Source organism: Miscanthus floridulus, chromosome 13, assembly GCF_019320115.1.
Source record: "Miscanthus floridulus cultivar M001 chromosome 13, ASM1932011v1, whole genome shotgun sequence".
In the NCBI taxonomy this organism is placed as follows: domain Eukaryota; kingdom Viridiplantae; phylum Streptophyta; class Magnoliopsida; order Poales; family Poaceae; genus Miscanthus; species Miscanthus floridulus.
Genome location: NC_089592.1, coordinates 87488426 through 87505438, shown reverse-complemented (window position 1 = coordinate 87505438; position 17013 = coordinate 87488426). Strand labels below are relative to the sequence as shown.

Genomic DNA, 17013 nt, shown 5'->3' with positions numbered 1-17013 from the left:
TTGGAGTTTTAACCAAATTTCATGTGTCGTATTTAAAGTGAACACTTGATTAAAAACATCCATGCTAAAAGATTCATATAAACAATTCTTAGCTCTAGCATTAAAATATAATTCCTTTTCTTCACTCTTTGTAGGTTTATTGGGATTTTTAATGGGTTTCATTCCGTCACGAGTGACTCTCCAAACACCCAAATCAACCACCTCAAGATGATAAGCCATTCTACCTTTATAGTAGGAGAAGTTAATGCCGTTAAAGTGCGGAGACCTAGAGGTGTCCATCCCAACCACTCTAAATAGCGTCGGGTCAATGGTAGTTAAGCCAAAGGTCCAAATTGAGCCAACCGGATCTGATACCAATTATAGGGAACCATGACGCCTAAGAGGGGGGGGTGAATTAGGCAACTTAACATTCTACTTCTCTAAACTATGGCCTCTTTTTCTACCCTTAGCAAAACCTATGTAAAAGATAAACTATCTCAATGTTCAACTATGGTTTTGCTACTGTGTTGCTATCTCTACCGTAAAATGAGTAATACAAATAATGTAAATGCAAAAGCTAAAGAGCAAGGTAGAGATATGAAAACTCTCGTCGACGACTCTGGTATTTTTACTGAGGTATCGAGAAGCGCGCAAGCTTTCCCTTAGTCCTCATTGGAGCCCATCGTAAGGAATCCCTCGTAAGGGCCAAGCTCCCGGTCGGGTAACTTCGTGGATAGCTCTGGGCCTTCCCCATGCGCAAGTGGGTCTTCGGTTAAGCCACTCGTGGCAAAGCCTCTCCCAGACCGCTTCCCACCGTCTTCACTATCAAACTTCCGGCCGAAACGCCGCGGGCCTTGTTCCCTCCGGTGCACGGTGGTGGCCACACCACAAACATGGTTGGTGTGATCTCGCAAGGCTATAAGCCCCTCCGATGTACAACAATGGTGCGCGCAAGCATTGAGTGGTAAGAGGTATACAAACCTCACTAAACACTAGGCTAAAACCTAGAGCAAGCGCATAAGCGGTGGTCTAATCAACCTAAGCACTTCGCAAAGTACCTATGCTAATCACCTAATGAATCACTAAGCACTATGCATGTGAAGATCACTAAAATGGTGTATCAACACCCTAGATATGTTTCGTTATCTCCACCCATGTGAAATGGCCGGTTGTGGGGTCTATTTATAAGCCCCATAGAGAAAGTAGCCATTAGGGACGAAATCCTACTTTTCTGCTACTGACCGGATGCTCAGGTCATCTTGATCGGATGCGTCCGGTTGTCCTAACTGTTACAGCCGTGATCAACTGATCGGACACTACTGGCGTCTGATCACATGCCACTGGACACATTCGGTCGTAATTTCACCGCTCTGGAACCTCTCTGTACTCGATCGGACGCTGCAGTCCCTGCGTCCAGTCGATTAGCCGCTAGTGTCTGGTCAAGGCTAAGCTATTGCTAGGATGATGAACAGTACCATCGGTGCATTCGGTCACTTTCAGTCTTTAGCGTCTGGTCGCTGCTGCTGACGTCTGCTGTTGCCGAGCAACTAATCGGAGTGTCCGGTCGCTATAAGGACAGCGCCCGGTGCTACGCCCGGTCACCTTTGTGAGCTCGTTTCTTCGCGATCTTGCGTCTGGCTTAGTTCCTATCTTCGTGCTTGGACTTTGCTTGATATCTTGGGTCTTTTCTTGTGCTTCTAGGGTCTTGCTTAAGGTGTTGATCATCGGATCATCACATCGCCTTCGTCTAAGTTACGTCTTGCACCCTATTGAACTACAAAACAATCTCTTACAAATTCATTAGTCCAATTTGGTTATGTTGGTCATCAAACACCAAAATCCAAAGTAAATGGACCTATGGTCCATTTTCCTTATAGGTAACCTACAAAACTAAATCTAATTGATCGACATCCCTCCTAGAGTGCTCGGCACTACTTCTGGACAGCTCGTCACTACTCCTGTAGTGCTCGGCACCACTACAGGAGTGCTCAGCCTCAGTCTTGGAGTGGTTGGCACCACTGCAAGACTTCTTGGCTCTAATACGGGAGTGTTCGACATCCGTCCTGGAGTGGTCAACGCCATTGTAGGACCTCCTGGCTCCACTCCTGGAGTGCTCGACACTCCTCCCAAAGTGCTCGGCACCTCCCCTAGAGTGCTCGGCTCTATCGCTGGAGTGCTCGGCACCCCTCCCAGAGTGTTCGGCATCTCCCCTAGAGTGCTCGGCTCTATCGTTGGAGTGCTCGGCACCTCTCCTAGGGTGCTTGGCACCTCTTCCCCAGCGTCTCCACCACTGTGGATGACCAAGTGCTCGACGATGAAGGTGCTGTTGAAGCCACCAGCTTCCCCCATGCTCGGACTATTCTAGTCCCAAGCCACCTTCTCGTCGAACACGGCGTCACGCAAGACAAGTACCTTGTCTACGCATGGGTCATAGAGCCGGTACACCTTGGTACCCTCCGCGTAGCCTAGGAACACCATTGGTGTACTCCTGTCCTCCAGCTTAGTGAGGATCGGCTTTATCTTCCTAACATGGCCGATGCAGTCGAATGTCCGGAGGAAGGACACGCTCGGCTTCCATCCATACCAAGCTTCGAACGGCATCACGCCCTTCAGGGCTTTGGTGGGCATGCGGTTGAGGCTGAACACCATAGTGGTCACCGTCTCACCCTAGAACCTTGTTGGCATGTCTTTGGCCTTCATCATGGATCGAGCCATACTGACCACCGTCTGGTTCCACTGCTCCACTACACCATTCTGTTGTGACGAGTACGGCGCGGTGTGGTGTCACACCACACCCTGATCCGCGTAGTACACAACGAACTTTACCAAAGTGAATTCGTCGCCGCGATCAGTCCTTAGCACACACAGCTTCTTGCCGCTCTTAGCCTCCGCGCGCATCTTGAACTTCTTGATCGCCGCCGCTGCTTCGTCCTTGCTCATCAGGAGTTGTAGCCACATGTAGCGACTGCAATCATCCACGAGCAGGAGGAAGTACTACCGACCACCGTTTATGGCTGGCGTGATTGGCTCGCAGAGATCGCCATGGACGAGCTCGAGAGCTTTCATCCCGTGATACTTGGCTGCCTTTGGGAATGGTAGCCTGCTCTGCTTCCCGGTCAGGTAGCTGTCACAGCTCGCCTCTATGCTCGATGTGAGGCGGCCCTCGGACCATCTTCCCCAGCCGACCAAGCACGTCAAAGCTGAGACGGCCAAATCGGACATGCCACAACCACGGCTCCTCGGTATGCCGTGTCGCCAGGCACACCGGCTGCTCCATCTTAAAATCGAGTAGGTACAACCAGTTCTGGAACCTCTTCACCTTAGCAAGAAGTTTCTGCTCCTAGTCCCTGATCCTATGGACACCGTCCTTGACCAGTACCTTACTCCCGTGCTCATCCAACTGACCAATGCTGATGATGCTTGAACGCAGCTGCGGGATGTAATATATATCCGTTAGCGCGCGGTGCTCGCTGTTCTAGCACCTGAAGATGATGGTGCCACGCCCTCGGATTTCCACCCTTGAGCCGTCATCGAACTTTACCGTACTGGTTACATCATCATTGAGCTCGAAAAAGGCTGTCTTGGAGCCCGTCATGTGGTTGCTGGCGTCAGAGTCCAGATACCACCACTGCTTCTGCTCGCTGCCCACACGTTCGAGTTGGACTTGGGCACGTGGTTCGTCGAGGATGACAGCCTTCAGGGCCTTCCTAGACCCTTCTACCGCCATCACCTCTACCTTCTTCTTGGCCTCGACGTCGTGTAGTGCATAGAACATCGCCATTAGGATAGTGGCCTCATCGTCAGCTTGCGCTAGATGAGCCTCAACCTTCTTCTCCTGCTTGCGATTTGGGCACTCCCGTGCCCAATGACCCGTCTTCCCACAACGTCGGCAGATGTTGGGGTCGACCTGCTTCTTCTTCATTGAAGAAGCCTTACCGCGGCGCTTGCTATCGCCACCGTGGCTGGAGGAGGCTACCCCAGAGTTCCTCTGAGCAGCCCACTCCTCCTCTGTCAGCAGCAGTTTGCTGCTGACCTTCGTTATTGTCGCTTGCTCTAGGCGCTCGTCCACCGCCCGTAGACGGCCTATCACATGCTCAATGGTGAGGGTGGACACGTCCAGCATCGTCTCTATGGAGAGAGCGATCTTGATGTACTTTGCCAGCACGGAGTGGATGTACTTGGAGACCGTCTCTTCTTCGTTGATGGTGACGCCGTGGCTCTTCAGCTTGTTGATGAGCGTCTGTAGGTGGAGGGAGAAGTCCTCCACCAATTCACCATCCTTGAACTTGAGGTTGGCGTACTCCTGCTTCAGAAGCTAGGTCGTCGCCTTCTTTGCGTGGTCAGAACCGACGTGCATCGCCATAATGGCTACCCACGCCTCTTTGGTAGAGCTTTTTGCCCCAAACGGCTCCCTGTACTCTACTGGTACAACAGCGTGGATAGCCTCCAACGCTGACATATCGTCTTCTTCATTGTCGATGTCCTTGTCAACAGCATTCCAGAGCCGTCGGGTTCTAAGCTTGACCTTCATGGTCACCGACCAATCTTCATAGTAGGTGCGAGTCAGCGTCGGCCAACTGATGCCACTGACCTCCCGCACCGTGCGAACAACGACCTCCTATCGTGGTTGGGCAGCCACATCAGTGCCACTGTTGTCGCTCAACTCCAAACCGTCCGTCATCGCCAGCGGTTAGTCCGACGACGGTGCTTGTACGGCTCTGATACCACTTGTTGGCCCACACAGGATCACCGGCTCAGGTGAGTCGACCTCTCACCAGTCTTGTCGACCATGACAGACGTTGTCCGACCACACACTATCGCTGGAGGTAGAAGAAGGGAGGGAAAACAGAGCATACACACACAGCAGAGACACCAGCGTTGGACGGAGCTCTGTATAGGAGATGATAAATCTGAACTCGCTCTCTTTACTGAGTTGCAGTGGCAAACTATATATACAACTCTATTCATCTAGTCCTAGTATAACTGTCATGCTGCTACAGTTAAAGATGGCAACGGGGAATTCCCCGTCGGAGGTTGCCTTCCCATCCCCGTCCCCGCGGGGAGAAAATATCCCCGTCCCCGTCCCCGCCAAAGCTCACGGGGACGATTTCTCCCCCATCCCCGCCCCCGCGAGGGGAAAAATCCCCGTCGGGGATCACCGTCCCCGCATTTGTTCATCACCATTCATGTTAATTAATCATCATTCACATGAGTTCATCGACACAATATTAGAGTACACCACGAATCACAATCCAAAAATAGCTAAATAGCAAGAAGCAGGATATTAATCATCACAAAGGTGTAGAACTAGGGTTATTGCTGTTATATATACTCAGAAGACATTGGGCCTTCGTAGGCTGGTTGGGCCATCAGGAAAGAGAGCAAAGCCTGTATATAAACGGGGCGGGGATGCGGGTATCGGGGACGGGGAATGCTCCCCCAGACCCGTCCCCGCCAAACCCGACGGGGGACGTTTTCTCCCCGTTTAGATCCCCGTGGGGGCATATTTGACTCCATCCCCGGCCCCTAATAGGGGAATTCCCCGCGGGGAATCGGGGATCGGGTCCCCGTTGCCATCTTTAGCTACAGTGACTAGATAACACAGCAGGGCTGACTCTGACGCCAGCCACTGCTGTGGCTACAGTACGGCAGGTGAGCCGTTCAGTGCCTGTCTCTGCAACGACTAGAGTACCACACTAGGGGGCCTTTTCAGCGTCGCCTTCCCTGCCGTGTGTTCACATAAGGAAGCAGTAGATTATCTAACACACTTGTGAGACAAAATAAGTATCATTAGATTAGTTATAGAATATATTTTCATAATAAATTTATTTCGAGACATAAATGCTAATACTATTTACTATAAACTTGGTTAAATATGAGTAAGTTTGGCTAGCACGTTTTCCATAATTGTATTTGTCGAAGACCAATATTATGGTACCCATAGAGGAGGAGCTAATAACCATCGACGTTGGTTATCCGAGATGTACTACGGGCTCCGTCTCGTTCGACCCAAGACCATGGCCCCCGTCTCGTTGACCTCCGAGGGTTGACTCCGCCTCGTTGGACCCCCCAGGATGGGTTCCGTCTCGTCCGACCGCTCAGTATGGGCTTCGCCTCGTCCAACGTCTGAGGCTGGCTTCGCTTCAGCCGACTCCCGAGGCTAAGCTCCAGCTCGGCCGACCCCCAGGGGCCGCCTCCGCCTCGGCCGACCTCCGCTTCTTCGCCTCCGACGTGGTCGCCGAGCTCCTGCCCTTCATGGGCACGGACAAGACCGACCTCCGCTGCTTCGCCTCCGACGTCGGCGAGTGGGTCAACAAGCGCGTGCGCTACCCGCTCCCAGTGCGCGTGCTCGCGCCGCTCCGCACGCTCGCCCACCACGGCAGGCTCTGGTGGGCCGACTACTCCTGGGGCGTCCTCACCGCCGACCCCTTCGCCGACGACCCCGTGCTCGGCTTCGTCCCGCTGCCCCGCCCATGCGTGCTCAAGAGCAGGGAGGCCTGGGGGGTGCTCGATCAGCTCCGCTACGTCGGGGTCAGCGCTGGCAGCCTGCGCTTCGTCGACACCTACCGCCGCGGAGGCGCTCCCAACAAGGTCACCGTCTGGACGCTGCGCGATCCGGACGCCACGGAGTGGACGCTGGAGCACCAGGCCACCTTCGCCGACGTCTGGGCCGACGACACCTACAAGGCCACTGGCCTCCCAAAGACGGCTCCCGTGCTCGCGCTCATCCACCCCCACAACCCCGCCGTCGTCTACTCCTTCCTCGAGGACCACCTCTTCGCCGTCGACGTGCCCGCCCGCAAAGTTGTCGACTGCGAACGCTACCACCTGGTGGCGCCTCCCCGCGAGTACGGCATTGCCAACCGATTCGTCCGCGATTGGGAGCTGCCGCGAGCGATCTCCTCAGGTATACCATGTTCATGCGTCCATGCCTCGTCCTCATCTCATCTCTGGCTAATGGCTATTCTGCTTCAGAATTATGTTATGGGGTTTCCGTCCTGCTCAATGTGTTTGCTTTGGACTCATTCGCTGGTAAATCGCCTCTGTGTATCTTCTTGCCACATTCATTTATATTTGCTCTACTACTAGTTCATTGCTTGATATTTCTTCCTCAGAAAAGTAAAAAAATAAGTTCATTGCTTGATCTGTGCGCACTCGCACTGGTATATGTTTCAGGGTTAAAACTTATATATATGTCCCTGCAGAACTCTCTTTGATGTGCTCAAGTTAAGAGCTACATTAATATTTGGGCAAGGGGTCCCAAAGTGATGCACATGATGATCGATAAACCAATTATGTCTTGCCTCCTTAGATGGTTAGAGTGTTCAAATTGGTTAACTTATTTTCTTGAAATCATAGTGTTCTGCACTGGGGGCGTCCTATTAGACTACTTTATTATTGTTTTTGTTAACCACAAGTTGAGAGTAAGTTTTTGTATGTTACATATTAACATATGCATGCTTCATCTGTGAATAAAATGTTTACGTCGTATATAATGCTGGATCGAGTTAGGCATCCATCAATGCCTTTTCTTACACATAACACATATTGGATCACCAAGATTCAAGAATAATTTGTTGATCACAAGTTTAGAAACTCAAATCACTAGTCATCAAAGTTATTGTGATGTTTCATTCTTAATGCACCATTTTAGAATCTGATCACAGTTAGAAACAGCCACCGTAAGCTTCCCACTACTTCCTACGCATCTGCTTTTGAATTTCCTGTTGCTAGCAGGCAGTATTTCCTGTGTGCCTTGAATCATGCCTGACTCCGGTGACTTGAGCTGCAGTGCCATCTGAACTGATTATTGTTCAACTCCTAGCTGAACTGTGAACTCGACTTGCAAACAACTCAGGACGTGGACAAGCGAAGGTCAATCAATCACATAATTAGTGCTTTTTTATTAAAAAAGAAAACGACCAGCAAAATGCTGACTGATTTATGGGATGGTCTGTCTTTGAATGGTCACATCACTGCGAAAGAGCAGATATTGAAGCTAGTTACTACTCCAGGACCCTAGTCTGAATAATTCAATGAACACAACAGCAAAGCCTGATGACCCAAGTTCATCCCTTCCCCTTTCCCTCTCTCCCTCCTTACTATTATCAGAATAATCTTCTGTACTAAAGGCTGAAAGCAAACAAAGGAGCTACGGTAGAAGAAACCACTGAGCAATGACATTGTTTATGTACACAAGCAAATAACAAATCCTATCTCTTCATCTCTGTCCCTGCTGGAGTATTTACATCTGATGATCCTGAGACCACCTGCCCATGAGCTGCTGGTAAGTTGCCGAGGCATTCCCATTCGCCACCGGTAATCCGGACTGCTGCTCTGGGTTCACCTTCGCCTCGCCTCTTTGCAGCATGAGGCCTGTGCAGCCCTGCATTGGCGATCCATGGTCAGGCACCTGCGCTGGCATGAAGTTGCCCAGAGATGGTACCGGCATTGCCATGCCAGAAGGCAGCATTCCGAAGGAGAAACCCCCAGAAGCTGCAGCTGCACTGAGTTGTGGTGGGAGACAGAGTGAGCCGTAGGCAGCAGCAGCACCGCTCAATTGAGGCATGCTGAATTGTGGAGGCTCTGGCCTCCGGTGAAGGCCGCTACCCTGTGGCGCAGCACCGGAGCCAGAGGTCGGATGCCCATTGCTGTTCCTGGCAGCTGGAACTTCATGGTTGTGTTTCCCCTCATACGTCGTGATCACGGACTTGAGATCGTTCGAGGCCCTCTCCACATGCTTGCGCACTGAGCAGCCCGCATAAGTGCATTTATAGTAGCTCCTATATGCAAATAGAAGGGTGTGTTGAACAATTGAAGAGGCTAAAATTCCACTTGGTTTCCTGATAAAGGATGAGTCAGACGGAAATTGGCACCAAGACTGACCTTGGGTTTGGGTTGCCTTTCACAACTTTCTGCCCATACTTGCGCCAGCGGTAGCCATCGTCAAGGATGTCGACCTCGCTTGTTGTTTGCACAACAATCCGAGGCTCCCGGGAAGCCCTTGATGCCATAGCCGCCATATCAATGCCAGTGTTGCTAGTGTTAGTAGCGGCAGAAACCTCCATTTTCCTGGAAAAGAGTCAAAGGAACAAATGAGAATTCGTTGACTAGGATGGTAGCTAGAATTATGTACTTGGTAACAAGGTCCAACCTTCTTTTAGATTCAGTCTCGTCTTCGTTCATGCCATTGGTTGAAGAAACAGCACAATGCATTGCCCTATTACCCTTCTCATTGGAGGAGAGTGTTGATGAGACATCCATAGACTCCAAAACAGACGTGTCAGCAATCTCGGTTGTAGTAAGAGAGCCAGACAGTTTTGTTTCAAGAGCTCCGCTGTGCGCATCTTGGAACTGGCCATTCGGAGCAATTCCCTGTGAAGTTGCTGAGTTATAGCCAGGCCCAGGCTTGGAACTGAAGTTCTCCAGACCATCAGCTTCTGAATCATTGAATTGCGACAAAGGGACACTTGGACGGCGGTTGGGAAGCGGCAGTGGGTGACTATGAGAACCTCTGTAGACTATCTCCGTTATATGACCTTCTAGAGAAGGCTCCACCATTTTCTTGACAGGGCATTTTGGGTGAGTGCATTTGTAGTAGCTCCTTGGATGTTGACTGTTCTTCACTTGCTTTTCTCCATATTTTCTCCAGTTATATCCATCCTCGGCGGTGCCAGTGACTGGAGCTGAAGAATCTTCCCCATTTTGGATTTCCTCGCTCTGTTCTGGCTCAACGTCAGGGGAAGGATGATCATTATCAAACATGGAATCATATGTCTTAGGTTTAACTAGATTTTCCTCAGTTTCATGCTTGGTCGCAGTTGGGTTAGCATGAAGATTTAACTCCTGACTATCCTTCGCTAAGGACTGGGTTTGGTGAACAACACTTGACCCCTGACAGTGCAAATTCATCAAGGCAAGTGCATTATTAACTGCTAGATATGCTTTTGCAGATTGAATTAGTAGAAAATAAAAATAAAAATGCAATTATAAGAAATAGCAATGGCAATAAATAAGTGCATTATTAACTGCTAGATATGCTTTTGCAGATTGAATTAGTAGAAAAAAAAAAGAAAATGCAATTATAAGAAATAGCAATGGCAATAAATAGGTGATCAGGCAAATTACCTTCTCTGCAGTCCATAAGGTTGATGGTTTAGACCTCAAAATGGGCTGGAAGAAAAACGCAGAATCTTCATGTGAGTGATCTTCAGACTTCTCGGGGACGGACGGCATTGTTGATTTAAAATTATTAGGCATCAGGAATGGCAATTTACCAGTGGTAGGAGAAGGTTGCGACTGCAGAGATATAAACAGTTACGGAATGTTCAGATAATAAAGATTGGTTCACCTTTTTTTCTTCTTCGAAAATTCCACCTTCGCAATAAGACATTGGAAAGTGGTAAAAAAACAACCAATTAGATTATCAGGTTAGAATATAGTTCGAAGCTATTGGCCAGCCTATCCTTCACAGTATCACCCAGACAAAAATCACACGATGAATACAGACACTTACAATGGCATTTGGAAGGAAAACCGGTGACTCAAGAAGTTCCCTTGGGCTCACACCAGGAGGAATTGTCACAGGAGACCGGATTGGTGCACCAGATGAACTGACACGGGACGTGTCAATTTTCAGGACACCAAAACCCACTCTTGCGGCCATCCTCTCTGCAAGACCTCCAGGAGAGGTTGATTTCTGATTTGCGCCAAAAAGGTTTGATTCAGTCTGTGGATGGTCTTTCATATCTTGAGAGGTTTCTTGAGCACTCGAACCAATGAAAGATTTACTCTTCTCAATTTCATCCAGTGGTTTGTTGCTTCTATCGTCACCGAAGATGTTGGAGAATGGAGCGGAGCTGAATTCTTCGCTGAAGAAGCTTGGCATCAGTGTTCTTGGGCTGGGTGAGGGAAGCATCCAATCCTCCATCAATGCGCAGCGGTTGTCAGTCCCAGCAATAAGGGAAGCAACTCAAACTTAAACCTTTAAAGCAAAACCATTATGTTAGTTGAAACACTAAACAATCGTGTTAATAAGATCAAGTGGTGCAGTGTTTCTATCAACTGTGCATATGATAAGGCAAATGATATTACTAGACATGGCATATGATAGCATAGCTGGAAATGAGAATAGCTAACTGAAGATAGCAGCAGTCATTTAATATAAGGCACTTGAGCTCAGGATATGGACAGGTAATGGGGCAACCTTTGCACATACATGAGAGTAGAGTACTTTACTGCTAAACCCACGAGATTATATAAGGTGTGGAATTCATATAAACACAGAGTACACATATAAACACTACTGATTACTGAACGAAATCATAGTCCTATGTGCAAGTAAATTACAGCCAAACCAGCTTTGCCCTGTTCGCTTGAGCTTATTCATTTTCAGCCATAGAACAATGTTTTTTATCTTACAACATTTTAGCATAAGCATCAGCATAAACCAAATTTCAGCATCAGCTAACAGAAGATCGCTGACATTTGAACTGAATCCAAGCACACCACTGCAAGATGCAGTTCGACTCAATCATGCAAACAACCACGGTGTAAAAAATAAAAATAAAACGTCAGGTCTCCTGTTTCCATAAAAAAACGTCAGGTCTCCAATTCTTTGCAAAACGACCCAGGACACAATTTTCTTACACAAACCACAGGTAACTAGCGTCTCAATTTTGCATTTTTTTTATGGAACCAAATAAACCTCGAACTCGACACGCAAATTACACAATCCAAGGAACAACCCACAAAACTTCGGCTTCGATGACAAAGGCGCCGCCTTTACCACAAAACTTTAAAAACACGGAGGAATTAAACGCGACGGGCATTGAAATGGGCACCTGAGGTGGCTGGAGCGGTCGACGGCAACGATACAGCTCTCTATCTTCTTTGACAAAGCGAAGCGGCAGGAGTGGAAGAGGCGGCGAGGCGGCGGATGTGCGAATGCGGGGTGGATGGTCAAATCGCTCGCCCGCGGGGATAAGAACAGAACAATCGGGCCTCTGACTATGGACAAAAATTCCTGTCTTTCTACGGCCTTTTCCCGGCTCCTTTTGGCCCCGCAATTGTCTCACCAGAGCAAGGACCTACCGTCCACGGCGGCAAAAACCTTGCAGTAAGCGGCAGTGGAAACCAGGTTCTTACCCCCCACGAAGAAGAATCTGTTCCGAGACGACTGAATTGGATTCACCTCTCTCCCTCTGACTCTCTCCCTCTGGGCGTCTCTGTGGGTGGCTTCCTGATATTTATGGGGAGCAAGCGGTTTTTGCCAGGACCAGGATGGGTATGGACTCAGCAGAGGGAGAGGGAGAGGAGATGGAAGAGGGAGTAGACAAGAGCGGTTGGCCGAGAGGAGGCGAAGGGACCGAACGGCGGCAGAGAAACCGGAGGGAGGGGTTCGTTGCAACTGCAGAGCTGTCGTCTTCCCCACTCACTTTCCCCCCATCCTTTATGGAAGCGGTTGCTCTTTAACCGTCTGGCGGTTTAACTTTAACCATAACCTACATGCGTCATTGGCCCTGTTTGATACTCTAGCACAGCTAGAGGTTAGAGTTAGTTTCTAGCTCAGGACTAGCCCTGAACTAACTCTAGTCTAAGAGATGTTTGGATACAAGGGTTAAAATGATAATAAATGTGCTTTCCAAATCATTGGTGCGGGTGAAAGTAGAGAGAAAACAGTGGACCCCACCTCAAATAGCCCCAACTAGCCCAAATAATCATCTCTTTGGGGGGATAGTTTTTTAGGGTGGGCTAGTTGCAAATAACCCACTCTAGCCCTCCTGTTTGGCTACTTTAGGGCTAGTTGAGCTCCAACTAGCCCAAACTAGCTCTAACCCATGGATCCAAACAGGGCCATTATTTGCAGACATATTCTCATTTTATATTTTTAAATATATAAATGATGCTTATAACCGGCAGTAGCACTGTTACCGTGTGCATTAGGTTAGTTATTAAACAGCACATATCCAGCATCCACTGTCATCTCATCTATTTTTAGCAGACTAATAAAACGAAGAAGACCAAGTCAGACTAATAAATATCATGCCACTCCAAGTCAGAGATAAGAGATGTATTATTTTGTTTTTCATGTTCCAAGGATCTTCCTACAGGTACACACAAAAGTGCAGTAGTACTCCGGTAAAGAGGACAGGACAGAGATGCCGCAACCCTGCAAGTTGCAGCTGAGCTGACAGCTCCACTCCCTGGCTCTTCTGGCCTCTGGCTGCCTCTACTCCAGCAAATATTGCAGGGGATGCAGAGGAGGAGAGGCGAGGTCCATCTTCTCTTCTCAAGCTCGGTGGTCTCATCCCATGGCGGCAGCCATCTCCTCGGCCTGACCAGCAGTTTTGGCACCATGCAGTGGGTGCCCATGGTACATGCACCATGGCACCATGCTGGGATTATGGATATGCATCCATTCAGGTGTCTCGCGCCAGGTACCATGTAGAGAACTGTAAACAAATATGTACAATTGCCATGAAGGAGCAGCTGAATCCTGGATCACTGAACTGTACTCCTCTATGATGAACTGCGGTAGCTGAACACTGAGGGCCTGTTTGAACAAAGGAATCCAAAACAAAGGAATCCAAAACGCAGGAATAGGAAAAAACGTAGAAATAAGGTACGATGAAAAGTGAAAAACTACGGGATTTTAAAACACATAAACAGAAAATTTAGGTTGTTTGAAACACAGGAATTTATAACATAGGAATTGTAACATTTTAGGTAAATATGGGTACTAATTACTATATCCTGCCACTGTGGTCCATGCTCATGATGCTATGCTCCCAGATGACACCTGCCGCCATCTCGTAATCACTCATTTGCTCGAGCAATCACGAAGGAAAAGAAAACAAGGGATTGGAGTGGATTATTTTCTTCCCGTGAAATCGACATCTAACTATAGGAATCCAAAGGAAATAAAATCTCAATTCCTCAATTCCAAACACACTCAAAGGTTTTCTTTCCTCCGTTTCTTGGTTCCTACGATTTTCCTTTGAAAATCCTCCGATCCAAACAGGCCCTGAACTATATTTTGATCCAGAGACTAAAGTTTAGAAGGTGTCACGTGGGGGTATTGCATAGGATGTTCAGATACTAATAAAAAAAATAAATTACAGAATCCTTCAGTAATCCGCGAGACGAATTTATTAAGCCTCAGTAATCCGTTATTAGCACATGTTTACTGTAGTAACATATTGTCAAATCATGGACTGATTAGGCTTAAAAAATTCGTCTTGCAAAATAATCTCAATCTGTGCATTTAATTTCGTAAATAGTCTATATTTAATACTCCATGCATATGTCCAAATATTGCGACTAGAGTTTAGGAGGTGGAAACAGACACCTCGTAAACCAAACTGCAGTAGCTGAAAACTAAAACGAACTGAAGTAGCTGAACACTGAACAAAATGCTGCGGTAGCTGAACTACTGGACCGAACTCTGAATGCCTGCATAGAACTGTGTGGGGCTGCATGTATGGAACTCTGAACTCTGAACTCTGAACTCACTCGTGCAGCAAGTCAGCAACGCAACAAGATTGCTGACATCGTATGCTGTGGCCGCAACCAGAAGGCCAGAAGGCAAGTGCATTGTGAATTTGTGATCCGTAGAATGGAGCCAATCTCCCTTAATACTAAGAGCTAAAATCTGACCGAAAAGATGGAGGAGTAAAGTGATAATTAATTAGCGCTACTTGTAACCTTGAAGTAAGTCCATAAACAGCATGATAGCATCCTGATCAGTTTATCCCCTAATCTTTGCTTTGAGGAAATTGTATCATTACAGAAGAGTTATTCCGTAATCCCCGTACGTGTAATTATGTGCAATCATGATTAGCATCCAACAAAGGCCAAAGCAGAGCTTTATCTGTGGATAACAGCTTTGTCCAGCTACTTAGATTGGCCTCTTGTTTTTATTTCTAACTTGCGCTCATCGCTTTTGGCTGTGTTTACGTACGTGGCATCGGATTCGGATCCTTGCTTATCTGCAGCCTGTTCGTTTCAGCTCAATTGGCTTATAAGCCATGGCTGAAAGTACTGCTGGCTGGTTTGGTTTGAGAGAAAAATACTCTTAAAGCCGTGGATTATAAGCCAGATACGAGTAAATAAGCCGAAACGAACATGTTGCTGGCCGGCAAAAATTGGATTATCTCGCTTTTGGCTAATATGTGGGAAAACAAGTAGCCATCGTACAACGAGCAGAGAACGAGAGAGAATGGTTTGGAAGCAAGGGACCATTTGTCAGTTTAGGCAAGGAGACAATGGAAAGGCAGCTTGATCTTATCTTAATTTTTTTCGAACACAGTACATACGTATCCATACACTCACCATTATAAACACACAAACACACTCTATTTTTATAAGGCTATTGTAGTGCTCATAATGCATAGTTTCATTTCTCTGTTTCATAAGCTCACATATTTAAATGTTGAATGGTGTTACGAAATGAAATATTTTTAATGAAGTTTCACTCAGTTTCCAATTCATGTGGGAGCGAAACAAAATGCTCCCAGTGGAGTTTCACTATGTTTGTGCAGTGGGTTTCAATTGCTCATCTCTCTCGTCTCTATATAGGAATCCTACCTCCAAAAGACGGGCAACGGATTGGGCCACGTCGTCTGTTAGCCCGCTGATCGTCCAATCCGGCGAACAAGCCATGTCCACCGTTCGATCATGGTCTTCGCGGGTCTCCTACCCGTTAATCCACACAACCGGGCCGTCAGGAATGCTTCGGAACCCACTCGACTCACCCCCTCCATCTTGGACTGCTGTGCGCCGCTCATACTCATGCGCCACCAGTCGCCTCCCTGTGCGGCGCCTCCGTCGTCCCTGCTCCCGCCCGAGGTTCGACGACGCCCGGGGCTTGCCGCGTCGCCGGGTCCTTCTGCTCTACCACACGAGAACGGCGGCGCAGGGAGCCGCGGACACGAACAGGCTGCATCACGGTAGAGTGAGGGCCGCGCTATGGCACGCGGGGCTGCGGCGCAGAGGAGCACGGGCCGCACAGATGGCCGGCGGTGCGGGTCCGCAGGGGCTAAGAACAGGCCGCGGCGTAGCGACGTGGGGGCCACGCGGACGGGAGACGCGGCAGGTCCACACCTGGGCTTCACACGCCTCGCGTGCCTACTGTTCGACAAAATGTCGCACTCAGCCTGAGCTTATTCCAGACTCCAGACGACAGCAATGCTCAAGGCACTTTCCGTGGAGAAAAAGTGGACACCGGCCCATGTGAAAATCCACGTTGCGTAAAGAAGGAGCTGCAGCGCCGGCGACAAGCTCCTAGCTTCTTACACCCATTCACTACTACTTCAACCTCCTGCCTGCCTGAGCAGTCAGAAAGGATATGTTCATATACGAAGGTTTTTTTTTTCTCTTTCTAAGTCCTACTTGACTGCACATGACCAGATCCATATAAAATTCCACATTTTTAGATAATTAAACAACTTAATTGCAAGCTTTGTGATGAAACAGCCGAAGTATAGCGACCACTTATGAAATGTCAAGTTAGCATATGCTACATTTTTATTTCATCTGAGTTTGTGGAAGAAAAAAGTTCTAAATTTTGAGTGTGCAATCAAAATACTTGAGCCAGGTACAAACACTTCTCTTTATCTATTCCCGTGTCGGATAGGGTTTACCTTTTCTAAAATCTTAGCAAAGGGCTTCGTACTCATGTAAGATTCTTTCTTATAAGCACTCATCATATTGGGTACTATCATTTGTTTATGCTCTAGGAGTCTGCCGCTGCAATGCCTACAGGTTGTAGTGGAGGCCTACTACCATGCTGCTTAACAAGGTTACAGAATTATACATAGATAAAAAGTAAAACTTATTTTATATGATTTAGGATATTTTAGTAATACGAAAGCAAAAAATACATATTTTTACCTTTTACTACACATACAGTTCAAATAATAGGCTCTGAATAGCAGCTCATGTATGTCAAATTGTTGCTTGACATGTGATTATGCTAATCTCAGTTCTTTGATTAATGGTTAGTTCTTTGCTACTTGTAGTTGGGAAAATATA

General features: G+C 48.0%; 2 protein-coding genes across 3 annotated transcripts; one reads left to right on the top strand and one right to left on the bottom strand.

Moving 5' to 3' along the window:
* Positions 1-6053: 6053 nt before the first annotated feature.
* LOC136500253 (uncharacterized) lies at positions 6054-7750 on the top strand. The gene is made up of 4 exons (XM_066495613.1): positions 6054-6080; positions 6127-6886; positions 7339-7403; positions 7634-7750. Exons 1-4 carry the CDS (start codon positions 6054-6056, stop codon positions 7748-7750), a joined length of 969 nt encoding a protein of 322 aa, XP_066351710.1.
* Positions 7591-12396, bottom strand: LOC136500630 (probable WRKY transcription factor 2). Of its 2 annotated transcripts, none has more exons than XM_066496030.1 (6): positions 11823-12396; positions 10496-10963; positions 10108-10278; positions 9134-9873; positions 8866-9051; positions 7591-8762 (listed from the first exon to the last, which is right to left on the bottom strand). In XM_066496030.1, the coding sequence occupies exons 2-6, from the start codon at positions 10907-10909 to the stop codon at positions 8225-8227; spliced, it is 2049 nt and encodes a 682-aa protein (XP_066352127.1). In that variant the 5' UTR covers positions 10910-10963; positions 11823-12396; the 3' UTR covers positions 7591-8224. The 2 variants fall into 2 exon arrangements, with proteins under 2 accessions (XP_066352127.1, XP_066352128.1); XM_066496031.1 differs by having other exon boundaries at positions 12073-12396.
* Positions 12397-17013: the final 4617 nt, after the last annotated feature.